General features: G+C 46.6%; 3 protein-coding genes and 1 long non-coding RNA gene across 7 annotated transcripts; 2 read left to right on the forward strand and 2 right to left on the reverse strand.

The window, feature by feature from the left end:
- Nucleotides 1-627: 627 nt before the first annotated feature.
- On the reverse strand, nt 628-7953 carry MEAF6 (MYST/Esa1 associated factor 6). 3 transcript variants are annotated; one of them, XR_004781026.2, is made up of 8 exons: nt 7804-7938; nt 7537-7652; nt 7361-7448; nt 6931-6976; nt 5884-6073; nt 2602-2659; nt 1935-1968; nt 1400-1457 (listed from the first exon to the last, which is right to left on the reverse strand). XR_004781026.2 is itself a non-coding variant. In XM_035562263.2 (7 exons), exons 1-7 carry the CDS (start codon nt 7897-7899, stop codon nt 1449-1451), a joined length of 579 nt encoding a protein of 192 aa, XP_035418156.1. In that variant the 5' UTR covers nt 7900-7953; the 3' UTR covers nt 628-1448. The 3 variants fall into 3 exon arrangements, 2 of the variants coding, with proteins under 2 accessions (XP_035418156.1, XP_035418157.1); XM_035562263.2 differs by lacking the exon at nt 2602-2659 and having other exon boundaries at nt 628-1457; nt 7804-7953; XM_035562264.2 differs by lacking the exons at nt 1935-1968; nt 2602-2659 and having other exon boundaries at nt 628-1457.
- LOC118255781 (uncharacterized) lies at nt 7510-9092 on the forward strand. The gene is made up of 3 exons (XR_004781027.2): nt 7510-7601; nt 8793-8901; nt 8985-9092. It is a non-coding gene; the product is annotated as an uncharacterized LOC118255781 (long non-coding RNA).
- Nucleotides 9093-11314: 2222 nt separating this feature from the next.
- On the reverse strand, nt 11315-13738 carry SNIP1 (Smad nuclear interacting protein 1). The gene is made up of 4 exons (XM_035562265.2): nt 13507-13738; nt 13325-13421; nt 12380-12969; nt 11315-11711 (listed from the first exon to the last, which is right to left on the reverse strand). Exons 1-4 carry the CDS (start codon nt 13707-13709, stop codon nt 11447-11449), a joined length of 1155 nt encoding a protein of 384 aa, XP_035418158.1. The 5' UTR covers nt 13710-13738; the 3' UTR covers nt 11315-11446.
- Nucleotides 13739-13941: 203 nt separating this feature from the next.
- On the forward strand, nt 13942-18279 carry DNALI1 (dynein axonemal light intermediate chain 1). Of its 2 annotated transcripts, none has more exons than XM_035562387.2 (6): nt 13942-14051; nt 14139-14281; nt 14382-14551; nt 15348-15526; nt 15798-15962; nt 17349-18279. In XM_035562387.2, exons 1-6 carry the CDS (start codon nt 13971-13973, stop codon nt 17382-17384), a joined length of 774 nt encoding a protein of 257 aa, XP_035418280.1. In that variant the 5' UTR covers nt 13942-13970; the 3' UTR covers nt 17385-18279. The 2 variants fall into 2 exon arrangements, with proteins under 2 accessions (XP_035418280.1, XP_035418281.1); XM_035562388.2 differs by having other exon boundaries at nt 15798-15839; nt 17349-18200.
- The last annotated feature ends 31 nt before the right edge of the window (nt 18280-18310 follow it).

Genomic DNA, 18310 nt, shown 5'->3' on the forward strand with positions numbered 1-18310 from the left:
TTCACCTCGTCCCTGCAGCACCGATAGGTATCCCAGGGAAAGCAGAGCTGATTGACAGTTTGCCGTATAAAGTGCTCGTACATCTAGGTCTCCAAGGTACGTGAGCCCTTTTGCTGTTCCTCTGCAGGGAAATGTTTTGGCCAAAAACAGCTTTCCTTGAGGTCAAAGAGGTGGAGCAAGGACCCTCTTGAGTTCAGGCCCTCTTATAAGCCTTGCTTTGGAACAGCAGTATCAGTGTGAGAAAAGCGTTTTTTGTACCAAGGCCAAGTAGTCAGAAACCATCAGACAAGTCATCTTTTTCCTGTAACTATAGAAAAGTAAGGCCTTTTAGGAGTTTATGGCATTTCCGCATCTTCCATCCCACTGTATATAACTTCTTAAGAGGAACAACTTAAAACACAAAAAAGTAGGACAGCTTTGCTGCTCTCCCATTAAGCCATTACATCCCAACTTCCCCGCAGATAAGCAGCAGTCAGCCCGACAGGACAGTACAAGGGATACCTCCAGAGGGTCATGAGACAAGGAACAACTACTATGTGAAAATGGAAGAACTCCAGCAAAGTCCTCATGATCAGATGGAGAATAAAAAGCACTAGGAGTCAAAATTTTGACTGAACGAAACATGAGAAGAGAGACAAATGTAACTTTTATTGTTTATGTACAAATGACAGAAGTTTGTATTAAAAAGAGAATCCACCCAACCTCAAAGACAGCACACAGCAAGTTGGCTTTGAGCTCCTGCCTTCCCTGCATCTAAAAGCAGTGTGTAAACTTTAGGGGATGGTGTTCAAAATAAAAGTTAGAGAAAATGGTTAGCCACCTTGTTCTCTGCTCGCGTAAGAATCAAACTGAGGATGTTCCACAAAATGAAGTACCTTCCTCTCTACATGGATTACAACAAACAAACCAAAAGCCAATTCATTAACTACACACTTTGGTTGAAAACAAAACAAAAACAACCAAAAAAACCTCCCACCTACAACCAAAAAAAAACAAAACAAAATATAAACAACAAAAAAAAAACATGAAGCTAAGTATCAGTAACAAAAAGTAATCTAAGCCTTACAACATGGATGGGACAAACTGAATCATACCCCAATTCCAGCAGAAAAGAAAATGCCTCTCCATGGTTTTACAGATGACAGGGGTGGCAGCAGCAAGATCAGCCAATTGTAGGAAGTTCCCAACTGAGCTGGAAGCACAGAATAGTCAGGAATTCAAGACTACTACTACTACACCTTTGTCTTCCTGTAAGTCAGGTGATTTAAAAATGATGCAAAGTACATGGTCCAAGACTTTCTCCCCCAATCTGAGTTCTTTAGAGTGAACCACTCCCTTCTGCATACACTTGGCCAAAGAGCTGCCATCGTGCTCATTCAGTTGACTGGCATTTTTCTTGGTGGGGATTCATGTAGACCTAAATCCCAGAGGCTTCATCACTGATGAGTCTAGTAGTCCTGCAGAGAAAGGAAAAGACGGGCACATTAAGACCTTTCTACTTCCAACTCTGCTTGCAGAGCTGGGATTCTTAGTTTCCTCTCATTTCTACATACCATTAGCTGAAGGCAAAACAGAAAAGAGATGATTTATTTTTTCTTGTAGCTGAACATTTAAAAGAAAGGACCCTTCAAAACCTTAGTTCAAGAACGCATCAACCAAAACCAGGTGCTTTTAATATTGCACTTCATGACAAGACAGAAGGACGCAAACCAGCCGTTTTCATAAGAGGTGCATGTGACTTGATTGTGACCTAGCTTCATAACAAGCCTGCCTGGACTTATTTATTGTTAAATCCACAAGACAACGATTACTTCATAATAAGAAAAACAACATCCTAAATTACAGCAGAAGGAGGCTTTTTACGATTAGGGATCAGTCAGCCACTCAAGTCTATGGATGAGCAATGAAAACAATGACAGAGCACTGATACTTACGGCTCTTGGCTTTTTGTTTAACTTGAGATCAATCCTGTGGTTGGAAAGATAAGAGAAATGTCCATTTCAATACATTAAACAAACACTAGAGTTCAAAGAACCAGCTACTGCATATGGCACAGGCTACAACAAAGACTATTTGGTTAATTCAATCCACATTCTCAATTCGGCTGAGCCAAATCACTGTCCCAATATTACTGGACAAAAGAGCAGCAAAGAGAGGGAGAGTGGATTCTTTATTCTTTGCCAAAATGCATAATCCGTTCCATTCAAAAAAAGAGTTAATAAAGGTTCATAATAAAAAGTCACAGGGAAGTTACGCAGCATAAAGAAATAAGGTTAAATACGCATGCTCTATGTTAATTTGTTAGATGTGTAACTATGCCATAGGTAATTACTCAGACATAGTGGTAATGGTTATTTATTTTGAATAGAGATAGGAGTTTAAGATGACAGGAATTACACGAGTCAAAGGTACTGAGTTTATTACATTTTCCAGAAAGAAATATCCAAGTCTACACTAAACTCCTTAAGAAGCAAAGCCAGAAGAATCAGTTTTTAAACTAAGTTGTAAAGTTAAAAAGTTTATCTATTTAAAAATGAAATAGAGAGGTAAAGAAGAGTGAAGTTAATTTAATTTTGCTGAAGTTATTAAATAAAATGTTACCTCCATCACGCTTTTCTGTTTTTAAAAAAAACTTCCCAGCCTAACCTAATATACATACCTACAATTAAACAGATAAACTATGGGTTAGAAAGGTCTCAAAAGGCACATTGGTGTCTACACACTAACAACACAGCACAAGTACTAATTCAAGTCAAACTTACTCAAAGTCATAATCAAACATGCCAGACGGGCTGAGGGGCAGCATTTGAAAGGAAGAAAGCAATAGAAATTAATATACTAATGAATTAAATAAATTAGTTGATTAGCCACCCTAGCGAGATTACTAAAAAAAAAATAAAGAAAAAAGTAAAGCCAGTGTTCAAATGCCATAAAGTTCTTAAGATATCTTAAACAGAATTGGGCACAAAAAGCACTCCAGATTTGACAATCCAGAGTCCCCCTCCCCAATTGGATTTCTGGGAAAAAGAGGTGTTAAAACAGAGGCAGAGTAGTTTTATGGAGGGAATATTAAGTGCTGAAAAAGGAAACTATCAGGTTCTTAAGAGTGCGCGCTAGCTCACAGGCAAAGAAAAAAACTGATTTGCTTGCAAAAACAAATGGGTGGTCAGAAAGCAGTGGCTTTGTCTAGATTACTAAGCAAAGCAAAGCTTGTTCAGGCAGAGAGGTGGCGACAACCATAAAATTATGTGTCCAGCTATGCATTCAAATGTTCTCAAAATGCACACACACACACACACACACACCCTCTTACACTCACTTCCTTTAGAGAGCTAAAACGGTAACACGGAGAATTGGCCGAATCTAATTACAGTTTGGTTACATTCCCACCCCTTGTCTCAGCATTCACCCTGACACCACAGCACTATCTCTAAAAGCAGTTCTGTCCCAGAGCTAATAGCTGTATTGGTCAGAGAGGACTCATCATCAACTCATCTGTAACTTAGAAGCTTCTCAGCATCAAATTTCTAAGAGGTTGCAGTATTGTTTTCTCCTGAAACACTTTGTAGCCAGGAAAATTGCTGAATGCAGAAAATAATCATCTTGGCCTTTTTGTGGTCTGAGGGAAGAGAGGACAGCTTCAACAGCAACACTTCCATCTGATTCCCTCTTTTAACTGTTAGAAATTTAACCACCTATTCACGGGAGTTCTGCCCAATCTGAATCCAGCTCTCCCTACTGCTCTTGATGGCAATTAAATTAGAAAAACCTAAGCTACGCAAGTGGAGTCAGTGCACCTCCAGGGTGTCTGTTCCCAGCACCGGCCAATTCTTCAGGAACAGGTGAGCAGAACTCAAATGTATGCTGGCAAATGAAAGAGCTTCTGAACAAGATCTGCCATGAAAAGGTTGGGACTGGTTTTTGTTTTGTTAAAACCTAGATATACTTGAAAATTGTTTGGTCTCTTCTGCTGAAATTTAGGGGATAGTCATTAACAGCAATCACAAGTTTAACAGAGTTTGTGCTACAGACAAATTGAATTATCTTCATTATCTGGCCATGCTAAGCATCACAGAATAGTCAATTACTAATTGCAAAAACCCTTCTGTAATTTAGATGTGACTGATGTATCTCTTAGGATGATAAGAAGTGCCATACCAGATCAGACCAGGGCTCCTCATGTCCAATATTCTGTCTCCGACAGTAGCCAGTACGAGCTGCTTCAGTGGAAGGAATGCAGAAGAAACCCCAAAGCAACACAACCTTTCAGTAGGGCAGTTTCTTCCTAACTCTTGGCACTAAAGTTTGGGTTATGTAATGGAGCAAAAGAATTTATATTATTTACGGCATTTGTACTGGACCCCACTGTATCTGCAGTGGATTGGTTTGTTGTCCATATAAGTGCAGAATATAATCATAAAATTTGTTTGAAATAGCAATTTTCTTATGCTGTACTTCAGTTCTACAGGTTGTTTCTCTGAACTGGTTTATAAACGTAGTTTCTTGTGTTACTGCTGACCTTCTTTCCAATTATCTACAGGCAAAAAAAAGACCTCTGAACTGCTTTTGATTCCTAGCTCATAAGGAACCAAAGAGGACATCCAATACTTGAGGATGTTTGCCTGATTCAGACTGCTGTAGGAGGAGAATCCTGATCTAAGAATTAAAGACATGCTAATGACTCAAAACCTAATGAAGAAGTAGTAGTTAAACAGTATTCAAGCACTACACCTACCTCCGTATCTCGCAGACCAACCTTCCCCCAGCAATCCTTGGGAATCTTTACCACTTTTCTTTAAAACATTTCTCTTGCAATTGTATGGGAAGGTCCCTCAAAGAGGGAAATCCATCCACACACAATGCGAGCAAGCTCAAAGGTAGCAACACTTAATTTTTTAAAAACTCCTTTACTTAATTATTTAAAGCTTCTTTGCTTCCAATAATCTTTAGGTATCAGTTCCTGCAATCATTTTCAGAGAAGTGTAGTTCTGCAGTTACGTCTCTGTCTCTTTCTTTCCAAAAACATGGATTTCCACAGACTTTCTCCCCTGAGGGCACAGCACTATTGCACTCCACAGAAATCCTTGGGCTATACCAAGGGGGTTCTGAGGCACGGTAAGAAGCAGGGTATGTTGGCCCTGGGAGAGCATCACTATAAAGCAGTTAGATTATTTCTGATTTCTGAGCCATCAGCCTATGCCGCATCATGCCGTAAAGGCCAGAATCGGTCATCTAAATTCAACCATACAGAGTTCAGGAACTGTGTTTCGCATGAATTTCAGGCCAGTTTAGTAACACTCTGAGGTTAAAAAAGGTTGAGAAAGCAACTCGTGCATGTCATAATCAAAAACTCTCAGCTTGGGACATGACAACAGGAAAGGTTTGGAGTGGAAATCGTAGCAAAGATACTCAGAGTGTCCACAACCCCCAAAACATTTTGTTGTTTTTTCCATCCTCCTTCTCCAAAGAAAGCACTGACATTCCTATCTTCCTCGGTTCTAGAGAAATCAAGAAGCACACACAGGAAGCCACAATGTAATCTTCCTCTAGTGGAGGGAAGAAAGCTTTACTCTCCTTGACAGAGAAAAGAATTGATAAGGCCTTGTCAAAAGCAGAGCTGTACCAGAGCTGCAATCAGTACCCTGTGCTGACTGCTTGTGTAGCTACCTCAGCATGTTCTCCTCCTTGACACAATGGGTGCAATGGGATCCTGATGAATACTACATGGTGCACACAACTTAAAAACAAGTGGAATTACCAAAACAAATGACCCGAGCTGTTCATTATTCTAACAAGTTACTAGTTCCTTTCACGTATTAAAGCCTATTCAACAACAGCTAGCCATTCACAAGGCATTCCTAGAAGGCTGCTGGTATCACTAACCTGTGTCGATTTTTGTTCTTCCGTTTTTTGTGGCTGCTATGGTGGCTCCCAGAAGTGGAGGAAGCAGCTTTCTGGGGTTTCACCCCCTGCACGGATCCATCCAGCTCTTCAGCATCTTCCTGGCTGGGCTCATTCTCCTGATTGTGAAAGTCTGGAGAAGTGTCACTCTCTGTCCCACTGCCTGGCTCCCCTAGAGTGGGACAAACACAGAAGAGCCCAGTGGTTACCTCCCCACAGCTCACATCCCAGGCTGCTCCCGTGCAGCCCCGCGCAGAAGTCAAACACCCAGCAACAATACATAAGGCACCAGAGGTATACTGAGCCTTAGACCAGGAGATAAATAAGAGAACCTGAAAAATCGTTCTAAAGTACAACAAGCTACCTCGCCAGTGACTGAAGCATGCTAGAATTGCATCTGATTTGCTATTAATTACATAAATATTCAAAAAAAAAATCAAACTAATCGCAAGTGGCAAATATCCTCGAAAAATTAGGGGAAGAAGTATGAAAATTAAAATTTCTAGTACCAAGCACTGGAAATGCAGCACTGCTTCTTCATCAGCACATAACACATAAGTTACAGTGGCAGCAAGACTAACTCAGGAGGAAAGGTCTAAACATTGAGAGCTCACAAGTAGTTTCCGAAAGTGGAGCTCCCAGCTCCTCCTAAAATCACTTGCAACTGACTGAAAGACACACAAACAGAAATGGATTACTTCAGTTCTTCTAGCCTTTTTCTCCAAAGAGCACCAAATCCATATAAATATATTTTATGCACAGCAAACTCTTACAAAACATAAAAGTTCACGCAACAAATTGAGCTCAACTTTACTCCTGTTTCTTACAGTGTCACTGTTGAATTTACTTGAATTTGAACACTCAGGAGCTGGCCTGGGCGGACCAGCGTCAGACCCCTGATGGGGAGAGCTCCAGGGTGCCAGATAGTAGGGCAGGAATCCAGAGAACCGAAGACAAAGCTCAGTTGCACTGAGAACCCGAGCGCTTTCCAATTCTGCCAGTTCAGAGAGAAATGAAGAGGTGACTTACGCTTCTCAATGAGCTGGTCTTGAACTCCAGCTAATGCACTGACCGCCTAGAAAATTGAAAGGGACGTTAATGACAGCAGTAACTCACTCTCCACTTGTCACACGCTCAAAAAGCGCGGCAAACCGCCTCACAGAGAAAGACGCATCAGGTCTTTGCCTCAGAGAACTTGCAACCAAGCACCAGCACGGCACAGCAGGAAGGAGTTAGGAGCAAAAAGAAGATGAGAACGGCAACAAGTGCACAGCATGGGTGGTTGTTGGCTGTGGTTACCTTTCACCTCTCCAGGTGCTAGGAAAAGGGTTTCTGCAAGAGACTGCAAGGTGGGAATGAAGATGCTTGGGACGGGGAGGTAGGGAAGGTAGAGGATATGATACAGAAAGGTGGTCTCGCAGCGGTGAGCACCGCGGGACCTGCCAGGACCAACACTCACCGCCGCCGAGGTGACTGAGGACTTGCTGAAGAGCCTCTCGGCCTCCTTGAACTTGCGGTTCCTCCGGTCGTTTTTGCTGTTGGAGTTCCTAAAAACGGAGAAAACCAGCATGGCGGGGGGGGCCCGGCGGGGCGGGCCGGGGCCGGGCCAGGGGCAGGGGCCGGGCCGGGACTCACTTCTGGTTGGTGAGGTAGCGGTCCCAGCCGCGGATGATGTTGCCGTACATCTGCGTGTCCTCCAGGTAGCTGCCCTCGAAGGCGTAGATCTGCCGCTCCAGGTTGGCCAGCGTCTCCTGCCGGGCACAGCGCGGGGCATGGAGCGGGACCGGCCCCCGCGGCCTAGGCCCCGCCGCCCGCCTCCAGCCCCGCGGCCTAGGCCCGGCCCTGCCCGGCCCGGTGCCCCCCGGTCCCCTCCCGGCCCGGGAGCCGTCCCCGCCGCCTCACCGCCAGCTCCTGCTTGCGCTTCACCAGCTCGGCCAGCTCCCGCCGGGTGTCGGGGATCTGCGGGGGGCCGCCGGCCTTGGCGTGCAGCGCGGCCATGGCGGCCTGAGGCGGGCGGGCGGGCGGGCGGCGGCGGGGATGGAGGCTGCGGTGCCCGGTGGTGCCGCCGGGGGCAGCGCTGAGCCCGGCCGAGGCCACGGATCCGCCCCGGTTCCTGCTCCAGTCCCGGCCCCGGGTCCGCCCCCGGTGCCGGTTTCGGTCCCCGCCCGCTGCTCGCAACGGGAAAAAGCGGGGCCGGGTCCCCCCCGGTGCGACCCCGCCGGGATGGGGGTCCCCGCCCCGCCCCGCGAGTTATATTCGGCGTTTTCGTTTAAAAGAGGCTTCGTGAGGGTTTGCTGCACGGAAATGTGCGGGAAGGGTGTCTGCACTGTGCCCCGTGCTGCAGGGATGGGGTAGGGACAGGCAGGTGAAACCCCCAGACTGAGGGGTTTTCCCCATTACTGAGGGGAAAACAATAATCACAAAATACAGACGTCCGTACAGAGCAGCTTGAACGGCCTCCAGGGAGTTCTCAAAGGTTTGGTGCCACTCAGTGCGAACGTACAATGCTCGACGCGATTCTTTGACTGCAGCAGCAGCAGCTTGTTTGAAACCACAGACGAGCATTCATCAGTAGATGCAGGCAAAGATCCTGGTCAGGATGAGCCGGGTTCACAGAAGGGCGTGGAGAAAGCACAGAAATGATCCTGAACTTTCCTGCTCAGCTCACAGAGACCCCCAGCCAGCGTGCCCGTGCATCAGCTGTGTAACATTGCTCAGCAATCTTCAGCGTGCACTGGTGTGTAAACATGCTGAGAACTCAGGTATCTTCAGAACATAAGGAAACTTTACACTGAAAGTAAGGCAATAAAATATGAGACCTGGCATTCAAATGCTGCACCGCTTGTAAAAGAGGGTTACTTTTGTGTTCATCACCACTTGGTCCATTGCAGCTCCTTGAATCCCATCATTCTGGAGGAAAACAGGCTGCTTATAAAACCAATTAGTAAAAATGGTACAGCAAAAATCAAGAGCATGGATGTGCTATTATAACATACTCAGGTTTGTAAAAATTAATTTGCAAAATAGATGCAGTAAAGTGTAGAGTATTTGGGGATTTCACTTGTCTCTTTTTGTGTTTCCAGCCCAAGGACTGAACAGGACTTGAGCCTGAAACCAGCCGAGGCCATTTCCTAGCAAGGTGTGAAAGGGTCACAAGTGGCAACCCAGCAGGGTCATGTAAAAAAACTGAACCAATCCGAAAAAGTAAAAAAGTTTCATTTAAGCAAGACAATATCATCTCTCTTCTCTGTCTCAGCTGTAAGGATTCCATCTTCATGACTTCCCTTTGTGAAGAAATAACCCCAAGTGGATCATTTCGACATGTTCTAGAAGTAGCTGAGCATACTCTGCACACATTTTTGTCTGATTTGAACTTTTTAGTTGGGTTCAAGTCTCTAAACTATGCTAGTTTATTTAAATGCTCTGAAATAAGTGCGACTTGATGGGCTGGTTTGCCCTTTCGTGCTACTGATATCCCTGGCTTAAACCCCAGCTGTTTCCTAGCAAGAGCCTGTCTGCATCCAAGGGCAAGCAGCCCGGACACAGCACTAAGCTACCTGCTGCACGCTCAGCTCAGAAAGGCCTGAGCAAAGAAAAGCGCTACAAGCCCTTACCGTCCTCCAACCTCACAGCACCTGCAGCACACAAATCACGCAAACTTTTCTTTTTAGAACTTCTTTCACGTTCTTAACATGGAAATGAGTACTTTGATAGCATGGGACGAAAGACACACAGGTAGCAGACCGCAATTGCTGTGGGTGCTGCAGGGTCAAAGTCAGAGGTGCTGGGGAAGTGGCAATCGGTGGTAGTGTGCCCACGGTGCACGCGGTCCGACAGAGCACACACACACACGCACCGTGGTTCTTCAGGGTATTGACACGGGACCTGTAACTGAGGCAGCTGCAACCTTACCAGTCCCGAGGTAACGTGGCACCATCTATTCAGTCCTGCTTTTACTAAAAGATAATGCTGAAGTAACAAAAAAGTTGCATGAGTTACAACAGGATGGTATTTGTTAATTCTACACTTTCCAACCGCTGAACCACTTTGTTGAACGTCACAGCTGTGATAATTTATACCTTCAGCATCTCTCTCACCTTTCCAGGCTTGTCAAAACACAAAATGCACCTATTTCAAGGAATATAAAGGAAGAGAGGGACACTAGAAAAATCTTATAACTAAAACGAATTAGGGCTAAATTTACAAATTCTTTATTTAAAAACCCCTGGAGTATATATAAAGGAGATCCTCCTAGTCAAAACTCATTCTGCCTACTGCTTGAAAACCTACGCCAATGCCCCATATTTACACCGTCAATGTTCTAGCCTGTGTATACAGTATGCAGCCCCTGCATACACCAAGTATATACACAGCACGTAGGAATCGCATGTGTGACCACAGAACAAACATCCAGGCAAATTAGGAAACAGTGTGGAAAACATTACATTTCTTACATCGTAAAGCAAACCATGGGAAGTAGACATCCGAAAATATGCAAGACGCAAGTACTTGCAGTAAGTAGAATCGGTTTTTCTCTTCCTAAAGTATTGTTTTCATTTACGGGGGGGGGGAGGGGGGGTAGAAGAATATTTTAAACAAATGGCGGTTTAACTTTTTATATATAAAAAAAAAGACTTAAATAGTGCAAACTGGTTAAAACGTGCCACCACAGAACAGGTACTATACGTAATACAAACAAAACCAAGAAGTTACTCGCGGGGCAGTGGTGCTGTCGGAGATAAAGGCCCTACCTTTAGGACTAGATATTCAACACCCAGTAACAGTTTCAGCATCCTCTGCTGCAACACACGCTGGGCATACACCGACCCGGGCCTCAGCCCTCCCAAATCAAGTTACTGTAACCTAAAATTCGAGGAAGCGCTTCCTTCAGTTTCCATTTGCGTTATAATTTCCAGGTAGTCGTCTGGTAAAATGCCCACGGCTGAAAGTTATCGTAACGCAATCTAACTACCCAAAACATACAGACGCAAGGGGGGCTTTGCAACACTTGTGCCTTTTTAGTAGGAAGGCCGGTAAATTGTCCTGTCTAGAACTAACCTGGCAAGAAATTTGGCAAACTCTACCAAACAAGACACGTTACAAAGTGTATCGGGTCACCTCCTAACTAAGATCTCAGTTAAGTAGCATTTTCAAAGGGTTATGACAAAACAGGTAATAAAAATAGTTTTAAATATGCTCGCTGTGTTTTACATCGTTTTCTAAAAGAGAAGTCTTTTAACGTTTGCTGAATATTTCCAGCATCACAACATTCACATCCAGGTGCTCTTTTTGCTTGTCAGGGGAAAAAAAAACAAAAAAAAAAAAGAAAACACAAAGCTGGATTTCCTGAAACGCAGAACTATCAAAGGTGAATAATCAGCGAAGTCCCCCCAAAATAAAGCATGACAACTGATCAGCAACAGAAGGACTTTAAGGCAATAAGAGGCATCAGTGCTTTGATGCTCCCATGTTTACATCCCAACGTATGTTCTCTTGAAAAAGTTTCTCTCCCCTGCTCCCACCCCCCCAGTTTCCTCCTCATCTGTTAACTGTCAGACTCTTCCTCCTTCTCCTCCTCCTCATCATCGTCCTTTGTGTTGGCCTCAGATTTATCTGAAGATTCGTGGAGGAGAACGTACTCCCTGCTGCTGAACCCGAACTTCAGCACATCCTTCTCTTTCAGTTCATAGTAACGCTGAGGTTCAATCCGCTGGTTGTTGAGGAAAGTGCCATTGCCAGAGCCGAGGTCAATGATGTACGGCCTGACCCTCCGGCCGACCGTACCGTCGGCACGAGTGTACTCCACAAGCCTAGCGAGACAAAAAACACCATTCCAGTCAAGGCAGCGAACGAGAAAATCCCCTGCTCCACACGCAGACGGCTTTTGGAGCGCATCGGCCCCAGTGCAGTTAGGGGTTAACTGTACTTCAGAGATCTGAACGAGTAAAACGTGAGAAGCGAGAGACGGGATGAGAACGGGAAAATCCCCGAAACGTTCCGACAGCCATCACCTCCTGCAACTGACTGCGATCTAAGGCAGTAACTCCTAACACACAACAGATGGCTCTTCCTTAAGAGAGCAGCTCTGTCTTCCAAAGCACGCAACCCCTGCTGCTTCAACAGGAGCTCAGCAGTCTTTGCTGTGAAAACCCAAATGCAAACCTCCCCTTGAAACGCTTTTACTGCCAATTACACCTGCTACTCATTCCAGCTCAGACGTACGCGCAGTTCTGCGTTTAACCCTGCTGGGTTGTTTGAGTAAAAGGCTGCTTGTGGTTAAATGAGAGGAATTGCAAATAGTTTTGATTGCTGCTAGGATGTTGTGCAGCAGTCATAAAAAAAAGAAACAGCTTACAACACACACGTACTTGTAAACCATGCGTAACTACTTATTTTTTTTTCCCCCCCGTTTATTTTATTTTTTCACAAATTACTGAATAACCCCGTGCCACCAGCAGGCACGCAGAGGAATACCTACCGGTACTGGAACACAGCATGCTGCTTTGAGCAGGACGGGTGGTCGATGGGAATATCTGCAATCCTGCGGTGCCTGCCCAGGAGGTAAGCGCTCTGCCTGTGAATGTACATGACCGGGAGGAACTCGTCGTTTTTAAAAGGGTAGAGGCGCCACCGCTTCTTCGGAATCCGAGCCTCGGGGGGCTCGCTGTACTTGATCACGACCCCTCGGAAGGTGTTGGTGTCCTCCAGAAGAGCCCCAGACAGTTCAAAGCTTGGTTTTTCTTTCTTTACAGCAGCTTTATCTTTTGGTTTGTTATCAGACTGCCCGAGTTCTGGATTCTGGTCAACGCCGCTCCCTTCGTTGTTTTGCCGGTGCTCTCGCCTTCTCTCGTTATAAAACTCTCTCTCCGCTTGCTGCTCGCGCATGTTCTGAGCATCCCTCTCTCGCTCGTGGCCTCGACCTCCAGGCCTTTCACTGGGGTCTTTCCTTCTGTCTGCGTGATCTCTGTGTCTGTCTCTGTCACCGCTTCTGTCTCGCCTGTGTTCCTGCTCCGATGGGTATTTCTGCTTTCGCTCCTCATTTCCTCTGCGAGGATGTTCGTCTCGCTCCTGTAAGGAAGAGCCGCTTAGGGTGAGGTGTTTAGAATTAGAACAAAGACGCAGCAAATCTACTTCGGCAAAGGTGACCGAGGCTGAGCTCACCGGCAGGCAGGAACACTGAGCTACTTACAGCAAGACTCGAAGCGCGGAGCGGTGAGACGTTACCCTATGAGACTCTTTTAATTCCCAAGGCATTTTACAAGGATTTGAGGAAGAAAACTGCCGGACCAGAGGCTGGTTTCCGGACCTCCCCAAGCCGAGCCTCTCGGAAGCCGCAGGAGGAGCCCCGCTACGAGCCCCGCGGGCCGAGCCGAGCCGCGGGCAGCGCACAGGACCGTGCCCGTCCGTTAACGCCTCCCTTTACCTGCTTCACCTTCACCGCGCCGTGGTGCGGGCTGCGGCTCCGCCTGCCGCGCGGGGACCTGCTCCGGCGGCCGGCCCGGCTCCGCCGCTTGGGCGACCTTTAAGGCAAGGAGAGGAGGAGCAGTGAGAGGCGGGAACCGGGCCGGGCACAGCGCCGGGCCCGCGGCCACCGCCCGGGCCTACCTGCTGCTGCCCCCGCGGCCTCCCCGCCGCTCGTCGGCCGGCGGCGACTGGCTGCCCCCCCGCGCCGAGCGGGAAGCGGAGCGCCGCGGGCTGCGCTTCTCGACCTTCACCACCACCTCCCCGCCCCGCCGCCGCTGCTGCTGCTGCTCGGCCCGGTGCTGCCGCTGCTCGCCCCGCCGCCGCTGCTCCGCCGCCTCCTCCATGGCCGCCGCCGCCGCCGGCCGCCACCGCCGGAAGTGGGCGCCGCTTCCGGCCCTGCCCCGGAGTGCTTCCGCCGGGGCGTCCGGTTGCTCCGCGCGGCGCATGCGCTTTAGGGAAACACGAGGGGCGGAGTCTCCATAGCAACAACGGCGCCAGCAGGGCGGTAGCGCTGTGGCCGTAGCGACAGCGCCACCCCTCCCATAGCAACAGCGCCGCCTCCATAGCAACAAGGGCGCCGCCGCCACAGCAAGAAGGGCGCCGCCATGATCCCGCCGCCGGACTCGCTGCTGCGCTACGAGCCGCCGGTGCTGGTCAGCCGCCGCGCCGAGAAGCGCTCCCCGGAGGTGAGCGGGGCCCGGGGGCACGGCCGGGGCCTGCCCGAGGCCTGTCCCGGCCCCACGTTGCTCTCTCCCGCCCCCTCCCCTCCGCAGGCCCGCCCGTTGAAGGGGACCCCGCAGCCGCCGCCGCCGCAGCCCGGCCCCGGCCCGCAGCCCCGGCCCCGGCCCGCTGCTGCCGCGGCCGCCGCCGAGTGCAGGCAGCCCCAGGAGCTGCTGAACGCCATCCTGCCGCCGCGGTGAGACCGGGGGGGGGGGGGGGGAAGCCACCGAGAGGGCCCAGGTGGGCCTCCCGGCGGTCCCCATCCATCACCGCCCTCCCGGTGCTTTTGGGTGCAGGGAGTGGGAGGAGGACAAGCAGCTGTGGGTGCAGCAGGTGTCCAGCGTGCCCAGCACCCGCCTGGACGTCGTGCACCTCCAGGAGCAGCTGGACCTGAGGCTGCAGCAGCGGCAGGCGCGGGAGACCGGCATCTGCCCCGTGCGCAGGGAGCTCTACTCGCAGTGCTTCGGTCAGTACCGGCGGTCACAAAAACACCGCTCCTCTGCCTCAGTCCTTGTCCGCCTCACTGCTGCTCTTTCCACGTTTCGCACAGCCTTGAACCCCGCAAGAAGGGATACAAGGCCAGGGTTGCCTTTCCAGCAGCCACGCTGCACCTGCCTTCCCTGCCCCTCATCAGTGCTCTGCAGCTCCGACTGTGTGTCTGTAACACTTACCTACCCACGCTGAGAGCTGTCAGAGATGTAGCATTTTGTGTCCCATTATCCACAAAAATGACATGGTGTGATAGTAATCTTACGTATATGTAAAAGATACAAAGAGGCTTAATCTTGGCTTAGTTGTTCATAACCTGAATAGTTAAACTAACCTAAAACACAGCTTAACTCTTAAATACTCTTATACCCTCTGCAAAAGTGTTAAATTCCCTTACTTCTCTGATCTTCCCAAATGCAAGAGACTGCTGTTTGAGCAGAATTCTTCCAGAGGCTCTTGCTTCTTCTGACAACTGCATAGAATCATTGCAAGTTTTAAGGGGTTTGCTGTTATGCTTTCCGTGGGACAGAAACAGTCCTTACCAGAGTTTCTATACACCACACTGCTGCATGTTAATGGATTTATTTGACAGCGCTTCACGCTGTAGCTGTAAAGTAACAAAACCAAAATTACGACCATCTCCTGTAAACCAACGTTGCTCTCGTAGTGCAAAGAACAGGTAAAAACCAAGAACTTCGGGACCCTGTGCATCTCCAGCATTCCCAGATAAATGTCAGGAAGTTACTCAATAGTTTTGTACCTTTTCTTTAAAGATGAATTGATCCGTGAAATTACAATCAACTGTGCAGAGCGAGGACTATTGCTGCTTCGAGTCAGGGATGAAATCCAAATGACAATTGCTGCTTACCAGACGCTGTATGAGAGCAGCACTGCGTTTGGCATGCGGAAGGCGCTGCAAGCTGAGCAAGGCAAACATGACATGGAAAAGAGAGTAAGTCGGTCTGTTAAACCAATAATACTTTTCTACATGTGATATGGCATAAGAATGTTTTATATAAAAATCAATTATTTCTACTTCCACTGGGTGGCAGTAAAGATCATCAAAATAACTGTCGTGCTGCTTCCCTAAGGCTTAATTGCGTTTCATAAGCTATTATACCTGTAGCGCTTTAAAGACTGTACAACATAGTGTAAAATTGAGAAATCAAATGAAAATTGACGGTTAACAAACAAAACTTGAGAGATCTGTACTATTTTCTAAGATTGCAGAGCTAGAAGAGGAAAAGCGGGAGCTGGAAAGACAGGTGAGCGAACAGAAAGCTAAATGTGAGGCTATTGAAAAGCGTGAAAACGAAAGGCGGCAGATAGAGGAAAAGAAACACACTGAAGAGGTTCAGTTCCTGAAGCGAATGAATCAACAGCTGAAGGTTAGCACAGAAATGCAATTCTAAATAGCAATGGTAAACTTTGGCATTTTTAATTAGAAAGATGTAAAACTAACTTTCTCCTTCCCGTTTATAGTAGTTACATTTATGATGCACTCGTATTAATGTCCCGCTTTCTTTAAATTCTCGAGGAAGTGGGAAGATAGCAAGGATTTATTGTACTTGTGCCTTCTTAATGGAACTATTTAGCAGCAGAGTTGAAGTGTGGTGGCAGCGCCATCACATTTTCTTGGAACTTCCTATCTCCATCTAAGATAACAGAGCTATAGACAATGCAAAACAAAACCTAGGAAGGGCAAGCGCATATTGCTGACTGGATTTCTAGGCCTCTAAACGTCTGTTACGTCACATCTGAAGTGTAGCTACTATATTATAGTAAAAGCACTCTTCTATTCACTTCTTGCTTGCTAACAGGCTCTCACGGAAAACACTGAAGCAATTTGTCCTATGGTGATTTGACTGGATCACTGAAATTGTTTTGGATCTGACAGGAGTAATTTTGTGCATGCTACTTGAATGAAAAGAGAGGTTCTGTTAATTGCTTTGCTTTTGGAAGGAATCATAAACAACTGTAAACGTTTCTGGCTAGAGCGAAAATACTTCCTTTACACCCAGCTGCTTTCCTTATCTCCACTATTCCTAGTTTTCCTTTCTAAACCATTAACATCCTCAGGCCATCTTGAAGTATTTTAGGGCACGAAATAGAGTAACTGTTAGAGCAAATGTGTGCTGCCACCGGACCCATGTTTCTTCCTTTAAGTACAAGTATTTTAACAGCTGTGTATATACCACTGTTGTAGTTTATTTTTATGGCAGCTCTAGGAAGAGGACAACCTAGGAGTCCTGGAAGCTTCACACACTACACGCTCCCCAAGCACGGGTAGCACTCTGATCAATCTCTTTAACTGGGCGTCAAGTTGTCTCAGTAACTGAAAAACTTGCTGTTCCCAGCTACTTTTGTCCCAGAGTCAGTTTGTGTTCCAAACCCTAGAGAGCCAAATATTTAATTTAGCTAACATAGTCCAGCCTGAAATCAGAGAATTCAGACCACTGTTTCAACAGCTTTTATTTAATTTCCTCTTCAATGCTTTACATTATAAAATGAGCCTTTCATTGTATGGAACCAAGGCCAGCTCTTTTCTTCTCAGAATGCAAAAAGTGTGTATGCCAAGAATGAAAAGCTAATTTATAAAACATGTAGTAAGGAATGGAATAGCTAGGGAAAAACCCTGGCCTGTTTCTCTTGAAGTATTGCAGCATCCCTCAGCTCCTCGCTTTGAATATCTAACAAATTTATCACTTTTCATCAACGTACGTTTATTTTTTAGATTGAATCTAATTTGACTTACTGTCTCATTTGTTTTTCAGGCCCAACTTGAAAGCATCATTGCACCGAATACGTAGGTTTTTTTTTTGGTGCCCTCCAGGCAGTGCTCAAAAGAGCTGTCAGAGCAAGAAGTTTGCAATTAGTGACAAAGATCTGTCTTCAAAAAAACAATACTGAATTTTCACTTACCGGTAACTGAAGGCAGTGTAATTGTATTATTTGTCCCTTTTTCTCTTGAAGAGTTGAAATTCAAAAGCTCCATTAGTTACTGTGCCCTCTTTCAGTGCCATCTCAGCATGTAGCTCCTTGAATAGTGAACATGTCTGGGACTTGCTTGTCGGTAATATGCTAATGACCTTCAAAGCAATAAACTACTAAATGCTTTTACAAACGAGCATCTCTGTAATGTTATTACTCTGAAAATGTTGTAGAAAACTTTGAAATCATATGCGAAGTGTCTACAACTAATGTGTCACATTCATTATTAATCAATTTTTAGATATCTCCTGGACAGAAGTGGTTTGGTGGGTATTTCCCTGAGTATGTGGCAGTTGGTGTTAACTGTACATCAAAATCCCTTTTCAGAAGTGGTGTAACCTAGGACGAACAATACCCAAGCTTTCCAAATGCTTATTTCTAATGAAACAAAGAGGTACGATGCCGTTCCAAGCACCCCTACTCAGTGAAAGCAAACGAAAACTTGAGTTGAGGTACCTGTATAGCTCGTTGGTTATATATAGCAAGCTGACATAGGAAAAACCTCACTGTAGTCATTTGAGCAGCTCTGTAAAAGCTAGCTTCCAGAAAAGGAAAATCTGAAGAACGTTTCAGGATGTGTTTTGCGAACGCAACATTTACTGGCCTTAGATGGTGATGTGGAAACACCACGATCTCCAGTTGCATAAAGAACTTTCAGATGATGCAGAAGAGCGAGATGTTACTCCTGGGAACAAGACAGACAAGGCTAACAGCTTTGACTAGGAACTGCGAGTTTTATATTAAA

The sequence above is a fragment of the Cygnus atratus genome, chromosome 23 (assembly GCF_013377495.2).
Source record: "Cygnus atratus isolate AKBS03 ecotype Queensland, Australia chromosome 23, CAtr_DNAZoo_HiC_assembly, whole genome shotgun sequence".
In the NCBI taxonomy this organism is placed as follows: Eukaryota; Metazoa; Chordata; class Aves; order Anseriformes; family Anatidae; genus Cygnus; species Cygnus atratus.

What these genes read in the sequence shown, in the direction of transcription:
- MEAF6 (XM_035562263.2), bottom strand. Translation starts at nt 7,899, where the DNA reads ATGGCCGCGCTGCACGCCAAGGCCGGCGGCCCCCCGCAGATCCCCGAC. An exon ending in AGCGCAAGCAGGAGCTGGCG is followed by an intron (nt 7,653 to 7,803) that starts GTGAGGCGGCGG and finishes TGTGCCCGGCAG; the next exon opens with GAGACGCTGGCCAACCTGGA. An exon ending in CGCTACCTCACCAACCAGAA is followed by an intron (nt 7,449 to 7,536) that starts GTGAGTCCCGGC and finishes CTCCGTTTTTAG; the next exon opens with GAACTCCAACAGCAAAAACG.
- SNIP1 (XM_035562265.2), bottom strand. Translation starts at nt 13,709, where the DNA reads ATGGAGGAGGCGGCGGAGCAGCGGCGGCGGGGCGAGCAGCGGCAGCAC. An exon ending in GGCCGCGGGGGCAGCAGCAG is followed by an intron (nt 13,422 to 13,506) that starts GTAGGCCCGGGC and finishes CTTGCCTTAAAG; the next exon opens with GTCGCCCAAGCGGCGGAGCC. An exon ending in GCGCGGTGAAGGTGAAGCAG is followed by an intron (nt 12,970 to 13,324) that starts GTAAAGGGAGGC and finishes TCTTCCTTACAG; the next exon opens with GAGCGAGACGAACATCCTCG.
- DNALI1 (XM_035562387.2), top strand. Translation starts at nt 13,971, where the DNA reads ATGATCCCGCCGCCGGACTCGCTGCTGCGCTACGAGCCGCCGGTGCTG. An exon ending in GCTCTACTCGCAGTGCTTCG is followed by an intron (nt 14,552 to 15,347) that starts GTCAGTACCGGC and finishes TTTTCTTTAAAG; the next exon opens with ATGAATTGATCCGTGAAATT. An exon ending in GAATGAATCAACAGCTGAAG is followed by an intron (nt 15,963 to 17,348) that starts GTTAGCACAGAA and finishes TTTGTTTTTCAG; the next exon opens with GCCCAACTTGAAAGCATCAT.